The sequence below is a fragment of the Heterodontus francisci genome, chromosome 1, assembly GCF_036365525.1.
Source record: "Heterodontus francisci isolate sHetFra1 chromosome 1, sHetFra1.hap1, whole genome shotgun sequence".
Taxonomy (NCBI): domain Eukaryota; kingdom Metazoa; phylum Chordata; class Chondrichthyes; order Heterodontiformes; family Heterodontidae; genus Heterodontus; species Heterodontus francisci.
In genome coordinates, this window is record NC_090371.1 from 7,726,888 (window position 1) to 7,739,166 (window position 12,279).

At 43.9% G+C, this 12,279-nt stretch overlaps 1 protein-coding gene and 1 long non-coding RNA gene across 3 annotated transcripts in view; one reads left to right on the forward strand and one right to left on the reverse strand.

Moving 5' to 3' along the window:
- Positions 1-12,279, reverse strand: part of LOC137367191 (programmed cell death protein 4-like) — a 91,184-nt gene that overhangs the window by 45,200 nt on the left and 33,705 nt on the right. For both annotated transcript variants that reach the window (XM_068028625.1, XM_068028623.1), the window contains exon 5: positions 9,270-9,491. In XM_068028625.1, coding sequence (XP_067884726.1) covers positions 9,270-9,491 — 222 coding nt within the window. The remainder of the gene's footprint in view (positions 1-9,269; positions 9,492-12,279) is intronic.
- Positions 1-12,279, forward strand: part of LOC137367243 (uncharacterized) — a 74,859-nt gene that overhangs the window by 35,510 nt on the left and 27,070 nt on the right. Inside the window, exon 3 of the long non-coding RNA XR_010973748.1 lies at positions 5,321-5,880. This is a non-coding gene — a long non-coding RNA (uncharacterized lncRNA). The remainder of the gene's footprint in view (positions 1-5,320; positions 5,881-12,279) is intronic.

Below are 12,279 nucleotides of genomic sequence, written 5' to 3' on the forward strand. Positions count from 1 at the left end.
CTACAGGAACCTTTCCAGAATCTATAGAATTTTGAAAGATAACCACCAATGCATCCACTATCTCTATCGCCAACTCCTTCAACACTCTGGGATGTAGCTCATCTGGTCCAGGGGATTTATCAACCATCAATCCAGTTAATTTTTCAAGTACTACCTCTTTATTCATATTAATTTCTTTCAGTTCCTTATTTTCACAAGTCCCTTGGCTCCCTAGTATTTCTGGGAGATTTTCTGTATCTTCCTCTGTGAAGACAGACAAAAAGTAATTGTTTTGTTTCTCTGCTATTTTGCTATACTCCATTATAAATTCTCCTGTCTCCACCTGTATTGGACCCACAGCAACGCACCAAGGCTCGTTGGACAACACCTTCCAAACCCGTGACCTCTACCACCTAGAATGACAAGGACAGCAGATACATGGGAACATCACCACCTGCAAGATCCTCTCCAAGTCACACACCATCCTGACTTGGAACTATATCGCCGTTCCTTCACTGTTGTTGGGTCAAAATCCTGGAACTCACTTCCTAACAGCACTGTGGGTGTACCTACCTCACATGGACTGCAGCGGTTCAAGAAGGCAGCTCACCATCTCAAGAGGAAATAGGGATGGGCAATATATGCTGGCCTAGCCAGCGACACCCACATCACATGATCGAATTAAAAAAATAGTCCTTGCTAATCTTTTCCTTTTCAATACCTGAAGCTTTTACAGTCCACTTTATGTTTCTCGCTAGCTTGCATTCATATTCTCTCCTCCCTTTATCAGTTTCTTGGACATCCTTTGCTGCATTCTAAATTGTTCCCAATCCTCAGGCTTACCACTTTTTCTGGCCCTTCCTTTGATCTAATGCAATCCTTAACTTTTGTTCGCCACCGTTGAGTTATCTTTCCTGTTGGGTTTTTGTGTCTTAGAGGAATGTATTTTAGTTGTAGACTACGTAATACTTCTTCAAGTTCTAGCCATTGCCTGTCTACTGTCAAATCTTTTAATATGTTTTCCCAATCCACCATAGCCAACTTGCCCCTCATACCTTCATAGTTTCCTTTGTTCAGAGTTAAGACCCTAGTTTCAGAATGAATGATATCACTTTCAAACTATGTAAAATTCTATCATAAGAACAAGAAATGCTGGAAATACTCAGCAGGTCTGGCAGCATCTGTGGAGAGAAGCAGAGTTAACGTTTCAAGTCTGTGACCCTTCTTCAGAACTAGCAAATATTAGAAATGTTTACCCAGTCTATATCTAAATTGAAGTCGCCCATTACGACTGTATTACCCATGTTACATGCACCTCTAATTTCCTGATTTATACTGTGCCCAACATTACCACTACTCTTTGGTGACCTATAAACAACCCACCGATGTTTGCTGCTTCTTAGCTCCTCCCAAACTGATGCTGCATCTTCATCCTTCGATCGAAGATCCTCTCTCACTAATGTACTTATTAAGAGCACTACCCCGCCTCCTTTTTGCCTATCCTTCCTAAATGACGAATATCCTTGAATATTCAATTCCCAGTCTTGGTCACCCTATAACCTTGTCTCTGTAATGGCACTAAATAAAATCCATTTATTTCTACCTTGTTGCGAATGCTATGGGCATTCAGATAGCGTGCCCTTAAACTTTGTCTTTTTAACATTATTCTGCATTCTGATCCTATTTGATGCTTGTTTGACCATCTCTCGTTTGATGAAAGCCATTGCCTGGCACCGTTGTGGCACGAATGTTACTTACCACTTATCAGTCCAAGCCTGGATGCTGTCCAGGTCTTGCTGCATTTCTGACAGAAGTCTTTGCATCCTCATTGGCTACAGGTGAGATCCCAGAGGACTGGAGAATAGCCAATGTTGTTCCTTTGTTTAAGAAGGGTGGCAAGGATAATCCAGGAAATTATAGGCCGGTGAGCCTTACGTCAGTGGTAGGGAAACTATTAGAGAGGATTATTCGGGACAGGATTTACTCCCATTTGGAAACAAACGAACTTATTAGCGAGAGACAGCATGGATTTGTGAAGGGGAGGTCGTGTCTTACTAATTTGATTGAGTTTTTTGAGGAAGTGACAAAGATGATTGATGAGGGAAGGGCGGTGGATGTTGTCGATATGGACTTTAGTAAAGCCTTTGACAAGGTCCCGCATGGCAGACTGGTGCAAAAGGTGAAGTCACATGGGATCAGAGGTGAGCTGGCAAGATGGATACAGAACTGGCTCGGTCACAGAAGACAGAGGGTAACAGTGGATGGGTGTTTTTCTGAATGCAGGGATGTGACTAGTGGTGTTCCGCAGGGATCAGTGCTGGGACCGTTGCTGTTTGTAGTATATATAAATGATTTGGAGGAAAATGTAGCTGGTCTGATTAGTAAGTTTGCGGACGACACAAAGGTTGGTGGAGTTGCGGATAATGATCAGGATTGTCAGAGGATACAGCAGGATATAGATCGGTTGCAGACTTGGGCGGAGAAATGGCAGATGGAGTTTAATCCGGACAAATGTGAGGTAATGCATTTTGGAAGGTATAATGCAGGTGGGAGGTTTCCAGTAAATGGCAGAACCCTTAGGAGTATTGACAGGCAGAGAGATCTGGGCGTACAGGTCCACAGGTCACTGAAAGTGGCAACGCAGGTGGATAAGGTAGTCAAGAAGGCATTCGGCATGCTTGCCTTCATCGGTCGGGGCATAGAGTATAAAAATTGGCAAGTCATGTTGCAGCTGTACAGAACCTTAGTTAGGCCACACTTAGAATATTGCGTGCAATTCTGGTCGCCACACTACCAGAAGGACGTGGAGGCTTTGGAGAGGGTCCAGAGGAGGTTTACCAGGATGTTGCCTGGTCTGGAGGGCATTAGCTCTGAGGAGAGGTTGGAAAAAATCAGATTGTTTTCACTGGAACGACGGAGGTGGAGGGGCGACATGATAGAGGTTTACAAAGTTATGAGCGGCATGAACAGAGTGGATAGTCAGAAGCTTTTTCCCAGGGTGGAAGAGTCAGTTACTAGGGGACATAGGTTTAAGATGTGAGGGGCAAAGTTTAGAGGGGATGTGCGAGGCAAGTTTTTTTACACAGAGGGTGGTGAGTGCCTGGAACTTGCTGCCAGGGGAGGTGGTGGAAGCAGATACGATAGCGACGTTTAAGAGACATCTTGACAAATATATCAATAGGAAGGGAATAGAGGGATATGGGCCCCGGAAGTGCAGAAGGTGTTAGTTTCGGCAGGCATCAAGATCGGCGCAGGCTTGGAGGGCCGAATGGCCTGTTCCTGTGTTGTACTGTTCTTTGTACACGGAGTTCTTCAGTATCTGAGTCATTGCACATGCTGAACATTGTGCAATCAGCACAATGGGTCACTGACCCAAAATGTTAACTCTGCTTCTCTCTCCACAGATGCTGCCAGACCTGCTGAGTATTTCCAGCATTTCTTGTTTTTATTTCAGATTTGCAGCATCCGCAGTATTTTGCTTTTATTCTACCGTTTATTCCTACCCTTTGTTTCCTGTCTGACAACCAATTTTCTATCCATCGCAATACACTACCCCCAATCCCAAGCACTTTAATTTTACACGCTAATCCCTTATGTGGCACTTTGTCGAAATCCTTCTGAAAGTCCAAATAAATCACATCCACTGGCTCCCCCTCGAGTTACTCGTTACATCCTCGAAGAATTCTAGTAGATTTGTAGAGCATGATTTCCCTTTTGTAAATCCATGCTGACTCTGTCCGATTCTACCACTGTTCTCCAAGTGCTCTGCTATAAAATCTTTGATAATGGGCTCTAGAATTTTCCCCACTACCGACATCAGGCTATCTATAATTCCCTGCTTTCTCTCTACCTCCCTTTTTAAATAGTGGGGTTACATTTGCTACCCTCCGATCTGTAGGAACTGTTCCAGAGTCTACAGAATCTTGGAAGATGACCACCAATGCATCCACTATTTCTAGGACCACTTCCTTAAGTACTCTGGGATGTAGATTATCAGGCCCTGGGGATTTATCAGCCCTCAATCCCATCATTTTCCCCAACACCATTTCTCTTCTAATACTGATTTCCTTCAGTTCCTCTCTCTCACTAAGCCCTGTGTTCCCCAACATTTCTGGTATATTTGTGTCTTCCTTTGTGAAGACAGAACCAAAGTATGCATTTAGTTGGTCAGCCATTTCTTTGTTCCCCATAATAAATTCCCCTGTTTCTGACTGTAAATGACCTACATTTGTCTTCACAAATCTTTTTCTCTTCACATACCTATAGAAACTTTTACAGTCAGTTTTTATGTTCCCCGCAAGCTTGCTCTCGTACTCTATTTTCCCCTTCTTAATCAATCCCTTGGTCTGCCTTTGCTGAATTCTAAACTACTCCCAATCCTCAGGTCTGTTATTTTTGTTCTGGCGAATTTGTATGCCTCTTCCTTGGATCTAATGCTATCTCTAATTTCCCTTGTAAGCCATGGTTTGGCTACCTTTCCAGACAGGAAGAAACAATTGTTGCAGTTCATCCATGCGCTCTTTAAATGTTTGCCATTGCCTATCCACCGTCATCCCTTTAAGTAACGTTTCCCAATCCATCATAGCCAACCCGCGCCTCATAGCTTTGTAGTTTCCTTTATTAAGATTAATGACCTAGTCTCAGAATCAACTACGTCACTTTCCATCTTGAAGAACTCGATCATATTATGGTCGCTCATCCCCAAGGGGTTTCGCACCACTAGATTGTCAATTATTCCTCTCTCATTACACAATACCCAGTCTAGGATGGCCTGTTCTCTAGTTGGTTCCTCAACGTATTGGTCCAGAAAACCATCCCGTATACGCTCTATGAATTCCTCCCATACGGTATTGTGACTAATTTGATTTGCCCAATCTATATGCAGATTAATGGGCAGCACAGTGGCGCAGTGGTTAGCACCGCAGCCTCACAGCTCCAGGGACCCGTGTTCGATTCTGGGTACTGCCTGTGCGGAGTTTGCAAGTTCTCCCTGTGACCGCGTGGGTTTTCGTCAGGTGCTCGGTTTCCTCCCACAGCCAAAGACTTGCAGGTGATAGGTAAATTGGCCGTTGTAAATTGCCCCTAGTGTAGGTAGGTGGTAGGGAATATGGGATTACTGTAGGGTTAGTATAAATGGTTGGTTGTTGGTTGGCACAGACTCGGTGGGCCAAAGGGCCTGTTTCAGTGCTGTATCTCTAAATAATAAAAAATAAATAAAATAATCATTACAGATGTTCCTTTATCGTATACGTCTCTAATTTCCTGTTTAATGCCATTCCAACATCACCATTACAGTTTGGGGGTCTATATATAACCCCCACTAACGTTTTTTGCCCCTTAGTGTACTCTAGAGAGCGATAGTGCTACCAACTGAGCCAAGCCGACACAAAGTTCAGAAGGAAAGTACCAGACTGTCAATATTGTTATGATCCTGTTTTTTGGGGGGAAATATGTCGTGTGTCTTCAAGACAGCAAAGGATTAATACTGCTTTCGGACAGCCAGCTTCAGAAGGTACATCTTAGTTGCCTTGGATACAACCAGAAACCGAGAACAGGATATACAATGTTGCGATTGACTTTTGAAACGAGCTGAAAAACTGTTTTTTGCAGGCACAGTTGAGACAGACTGTACTAGCAGAGACAGCTGGGCCAGCATGAACCGAAAAGAGATCTCTGTCAATTTAAACTGAAGGAAGTGAATTTAAACTGTTATTTTTTACCCCTCAAAATTCCAAAAGTTATGCCAGATTGATTCTTTTGAAAGTGGTTGCGAGTTGTTGATCTGCTGTGATCATCGCTGGAAGGGAGTCTGAAGCTTTGGATGTTGGACTAGATTTCCTTACCTCATCGGACCCTGGAAGATTGCGAGTAGACTTTGAATCAGAGGACTGATCAGAAAGTGTAAATATGCAATATTGTGTTATTATTACTATTTTGAAGTGCTGTTTCATCTTAGCAGTGTTCAAGACTTTTAGTTTTTTTCTAATAAACAGTTAATTTTTTGATCTAAAGATACCTGGTTTGGTTCGCCTCATTCGGGAATTAATAGGTTGTTCAATTCGGTTGTGGCTTTCTTTAATTTGGAAAGTTTAAAGTGATATGTTACGCGATCTGTGGAGTGACGGGACTGAAGTGACAGTGCGCTGCTCCCACCACAATCAGAATCATATATTTTGACTGGAGGACTTTGTCTTGAGCGGCCGTGCCATAACAAAATTTACAGTGGCCAGCTGGGAGAAAGGGGGTCTGTTAATACTTCCAGAAGATGCTGCTGTTAATGTCAACCGATATTTGTTGGAGCTCTCCCAGAGTTCCAAAGATTCACGACCCTCAGAAAAATTTTCTTCTCCTCTGTCTTAAATGGGTGATCCCTTATTTTTAAGGGTGACCCCCTAGTTCTAGATTCTCCCAGAACAGGAAATATCCTTTCCACATCTACCCTGTCAAGACCCCTCAGAATCTTATATGTTTCAATCAAGTCACCCCTTACCCTTCTAAACTCCAGCGGATATAAGCCTAGCCTGGCCAACCTTTCCTCATAAGACAACCCGTCCATTCCAGGTATTAGTCTAGTAAACCTTCTCTGAACTGCTTCCAACGCATTTACATCCTTCCTTAAATAAGGAGATCAATAATGTACACAGTACTCCAGATGTGGTCTCACCAATGCCCTGTATAACTGAAGCATAACCTCCCTACCTTTGTAAATTCCCCTTGCAATAAATGATAACATTCTATTAGTTTTCCTAATTATTTTCTGTACCTGCATATGAGCCTTATGCGACACCCAGATCCCTCTACATCTCAGAGTTCTGCAATCTCTCACCATTTAGATAATATGCTTCTTTTTAATTCTTCCTTCCAAAATGGACAACTTCACATTTTCCCACATTATACTCCATTTGCCAGGTCTTTGTCCACTGTGGGGACAGAATAATATGGGGACATTTAAGGTGAAATAATTAATCAGTTATGTACTACTAACAAACTAACCTCGGAGCTACAGAGACAGCTGATCAGAAATGACTTCATAACTTCAGGGCTGCAGAGGCAACTTATCAGCAGAAACAGACTAACAAGCAGAAACTAACAGGGCAGCTGCAGACTGCTTAATAGTAGCCTATTGTACAACAATCAGCCTAATGGTTCATAAGGAGATAAGGGGATGGGAAACTGCAGTAAAAAGTTAAAATAAATTGACAATCAGGCCCTGACACCAAGAAACTGCAGAAGTTTGTAGACCAATTGGGAACAAAGAGTAGGTGTTACTGATTTGTATGAATAACTACAATAAGGTTTGATTTGGCGCGGAAGGTGGGTTAGTTCAGTGTATGTGTTGCTTTTAGTTTTAGGTTAGTGCAGTTTAGTTCAGTTCATTGTTAAGTTTTCTGAAGATGTAACAATTAAGTACTGCAATAAAGTTTCTTAAAGCTACAGTCGGACCTCGTCTCTCTTTGTGCAACTAATAGGATCCAACAACTAGGTCTTTGCCCATTCACTTAACCTTTCAATATCCATTTGTAGCCTCATGTCCGCTTCACAACTTACTTTCCTACCTATCTTTATGTCATCAAATTTAGCAATCATACCTTTGGTCCCTTCATCCAAGTCATTTATATAAATTGTAAAAAGTTGAAGCTCCAGCACTGATCCCTGTGGCACTTGACTTGTTACATCTTGCCAACCAGAAAATGACCCATTTATGCCTACTGTTTCCTGTCAGCTAGCCAATCTTCTATCCATGCCAATGTTACCCCCTACACCGTGAGCTTTTATTTTTCGCAATAACATTTGATGTGGCACCTTATCAAATGCCTTCTGGAAATCTAAGTACAGTACATCCACCGGTTCCCCTTTATCCACAGCACACGTAACTCCCTCAAAGAATTCCAACCAATTGGTTAAACATGATTTCCCTTTCACAAAACCATGTTGACTCTGCTTGATTAGCTTGAATTTTTCTAAGTGCCCTACTATTAACATCTTTCATCAAAGCTTCTAACATTTTCCAAAGACAGATGTTAAGCTAACTGGCCTGTAGTTTCCTGCTTTCTGTCTCCCTTCCTTTTTGAATAAAGGAGTTACAATCTAATGGAACTTTCCCCGAATCTAGGGAATTTTGGATCAACGATAACACTAGCCACATTTTTTAACACCCTTGGATGAAGTCCATCAGGACCCGGGGACTTGTCAGCCCGCAGTTCCAGCTATTTGCTCAGTACCACTTCCCTAATGATTGTAATTTTCTTGTGTTCCTCGCTCCCTTCCACTTCCTGACTTACTGCTAATTCTGGGATGTTCCTTGTATCCTCTATAGTGAAAACCGATGCAAAATACCCGTTTAATTCATCTGCCATCTTATTATCCATTAATTCCCCAGACTCACTTTCTATAGGACCACTGCTTTGTTAACTCTTTTTAAAAAAAATCTATAGAAACTCTTACTATCTGTCTTTATATTTCTAGCCAGCTTTCTCTCCTACTCTAATTTTTCCCTCCTCATCAATCTTTTAGCCACCCTTTGCTGTTTTTTATATTCTGTCCAATCTTCTGATCTGCCTCCCATCTTTGCACAATTATATACTTTGTCTTTCAGTTTGATACTATCTTTAACTTTTTAGTTAACCACGGATGGTGGGTTCTCCCCTTGGAATTTTTCTCTCTCATTGGAATGTATCTATTCAGTGTATTCTGAAATATCCCCTTAAATGTCTGCCACTGCATCTCTATTGACCTATCGCTTAATCTAATTTGCCAGTTCACTTTAGCTAGCTGTTTTCATGCCCTCACAATTGCCCTTATTTAAGTTTAAAATACTAGTCTTGAACCCACTCTTCTCTCCCTGAAACTGAATGTAAAATTCAATCATATTATGATCGCTGCTACCTAGAGGCACCTTCACTATGAGGTCATTAATTAATCGTATCAGGTCCAGTATAGCCTGCTCTCTGGTTGGCTCCAGAAAGTGCTGTTCTAAGAAACTATCCTAAATACATTTTATGAGCTCCTCATCTAGCCTACCTTTGCCCACCTGATTTTTCCAGTCACTGAGTAGTTTAAAATCCCCCATGATTATCACCGTACCTTTCTGACAAGCTCCCATTATATCTTCCTCTATACCCCGTCCTAACATGTGGTTACTGCTAGGGGGCCTGTTCACCACTCCCACAAGTGACTTCTTGCCTTTACCATTTCTCATCTCGACCCAAACCGCTTCTACATCCTGGTTTCCTGAACCAAGTTGGTTGCTTTCCAAATACAGGCGATGCTTGTGGAGAGCTTGTTTTTACCTGTGGTGCTTCAGGTGTATCAAGAATAAGATCAGGCAGATCCTTCAACATCCTATCAAAGGCCTTGGCAACATCCTCGGCTGTAAGGATCTTCCCCAGGAGATCAGACAGAAGCTGAGACGTCAGCTCCCGGTGGCTTGCCTTGCCTTCCAACGCAAGTGAGACGGCGAGAGAAGGAACCTCATACTTCCTCTTTCCCAGATTCAGTTCCTGCAGCAGGGTCTAAAAACACAATCATAGAATCATAGAATGGCCCGTCCTGCCTGTGCTCTGCAAGAGAACTCAGCGCATCCCACTCCCTTGCCTTTCCCCCCTAGCCTTGAAAATTGTTTCTCTTCAGATAATTATCCAATTCCCTTTTGAATGTCTCGATTGAATTGGCCTCCACGACACTCAGGCAGATCCAAACCATTCACTGCATAGAAAAGTTTTTCCTCATGTTGCCATGGTTCTTTTAACCATTTAACTTAAAGCGATGTCCTCTGGTTCTGAACCCTTCCACAAATGTGAACAGTTTCTCTCTACCTACTCTGTCTCGACCCCTCGATTTTGAATATCTCTATCAAATCTCCTCTCAGCCTTCTCTTCTCCAAGGAAAACAGTCCCAGCTTCTCCAATCTATCTTCATACGTGAAGTCCCTCAATCTTTGGAACCATTCATGTAAATCCTTTCTGCACCCTCTTTAATGTCTTTGCATCCTTCGTACAGTGTGGTGCCCAAAATTGGACACAATACTCCAGTTGAGGCCAAACTAGTGTTTTATCAAGGTTCACCATAACTTCCTTGCTTTCGTACTCCATGCCTATATGTATAAGGCTGCATTTGCTGACAACACAACCACTAGGTGGCACAGTACTAGCACAAGCGCAAATACAGCCTCTTCCACTGGAACATCACTGTCTGCGACATTCAGGCAGCTGCCAGGATTAAAGATGGCACTGCTCAATTTGTCACAAAAAACAAATTCAACCCAAAAATCCCCTCAATGGCTGCCATCGCCGCCTCCATCCCACCCCTAACAGTCCCCCGCTCCCTCCTGCCATTGCGCTTCTCTCCATCGGTCCCTCCTGGACCCACCTTCTCGCCGCTGGCTCCCCACTGCCTTCCCTTAAGCACTTGCTCCAGCCTTGCCACTGCTCTCCACCCTCTTCCCCTCGGCCGATTGTTTCCCTATCCTCACTTCCTGCCCACCATCCCGCTCTCTGGCCGCTCGCTGCCAGCTTCCCCCCCAGCCGCTAGCTATAAGCCGCACCACTTCTCTCCTCTTGGCCACTCATTCCCACGTTTGATCATTCCCCACCAAACCGCCCAAAGAAGCAAGGCGGACTGCGAGGGGTGATCGGTCGACGTAGGGGCGAGTAGCCGAGAGGAGGGAAGTGGCACGGCCTAGAGCTAGCGGCTGGGGAGGAAACGGGGAGCGAGCGGCCGGAGAGCGGGGTGGTGGGGGGGCAGGAAGCGAGGAGTGGGGAACAATCGGCCGAGGGGCACTGTGGGGGGCAGTGGCAAGGTCTGAATCAAGTAGTGTGGGCTGGGGGGGGGAGGGGGGGTGGTGGGGGAGGAGAGCGGCCAGTGGGGCGGAAGCGAGTAGCTGAGTTGGGGGAGCGAGTGGCGTGGATCGAGCGCCAGCCTCAAAGTCCCCCACTCATGCTGATGCTTTACCACGCGTGCGCGAAGACCAACCAGGCACGGATCCACAATCACGGTGTTGCGCGATGACGTTTTCCCATGAATGCGCCAATTAGTCCTGGCAAAATGTAGGCTGCACATGCACAGCATCTCACAGAGCAGGAGACCGTTTGCACATGTGTGCAGCTCGGAGCGCTATGACGACAGCGGGCCACTGTGTTATCAGGAGTCACTGTGTATGTATAAAGCCCAGAATCCTGTCTGCTTTATTAACCATTTCTCAACCTTATCTCTGGCACCACCCCTGTATTTAAGGTAGTTTGGAAGATTATGGCCAGTGCCTTCGCAATTTCCATCTCACTTCCCTCAGTATCCTCAGATGCATCTCATTTGGTCCTGGTGACTTATCTTCAAGTACAACCAGCTTTTCTAATACCTCCCATTTATCCAACTTTTAGCCCGTCCAGTGTCTAAACTACCTCCTCTTTCACCATGACTTTGCATCTGTCTTTACCAAAAAAGATGATCTGCCAATGTTCTCATTTAGTACTTCAGTCATACCCTCTGTCTCTGAGCATAAATCCCCTTTTTGTTCCCTAATCAGCCCGACTCCTCCTTTTACTATTTATATGCCAATAGAAGACTTTTAGCATCCTATTTACATTAGCTGACAATCTCTTCTCATACTCTCTTTGCCTCTCATTTCCTTTTTGATTTCCCCTCTGAATTTTCTCTATTCAGCCTGGTTCTCAATTGTGTTATTCACCTGACATCTGTCATATGCACCCTTTTTCTGTTTTGTCTTACTCTCTTTCATTATCCAAGGAGCTCTGGCTTTCTTTGTCCGACCATTCCCCCTCGTGGAAATGTACCTCAACCATACCCAACCCATCTCCTCTTTGAATGCAGCCCATTGTTCGATTACAGTTTGACCCGCCAATCTTTGATTCCAATTTCCCCGAGCCAGATGCGTTCTCACCCTATTGAAGTTGGCGCTCCCCTAATTAAATTATTTCTTCTCTGGATTGCTCCTTGTCCTTTTCCACAGCTAACTTAAATCTTACAGTACTATGATCACTGTCCCCTAAAAGATCTCCTACTGGCACTTGATCCACCTCATTCCCCAGAACCAATTCCAGTAATGCCTCCTTCCTCATTGGATCAGAAACATACTGATCTAGAAAGTTCTCTTGAATGCATTTCAGAAGCTCTTCCCCCTCTCTGCTCTTTACACTATTACTATCCTAGTTTATATTAGGATAATTAAACCCCCCCACCCCATTGTAACTACTCTTGCACTTCTCTAATTTCCTTGCAAACTTGTTCCTCTATATCTTCCCCATTGGTTGGTGGACTATAGAATACACCTATTGAATTTGGCCT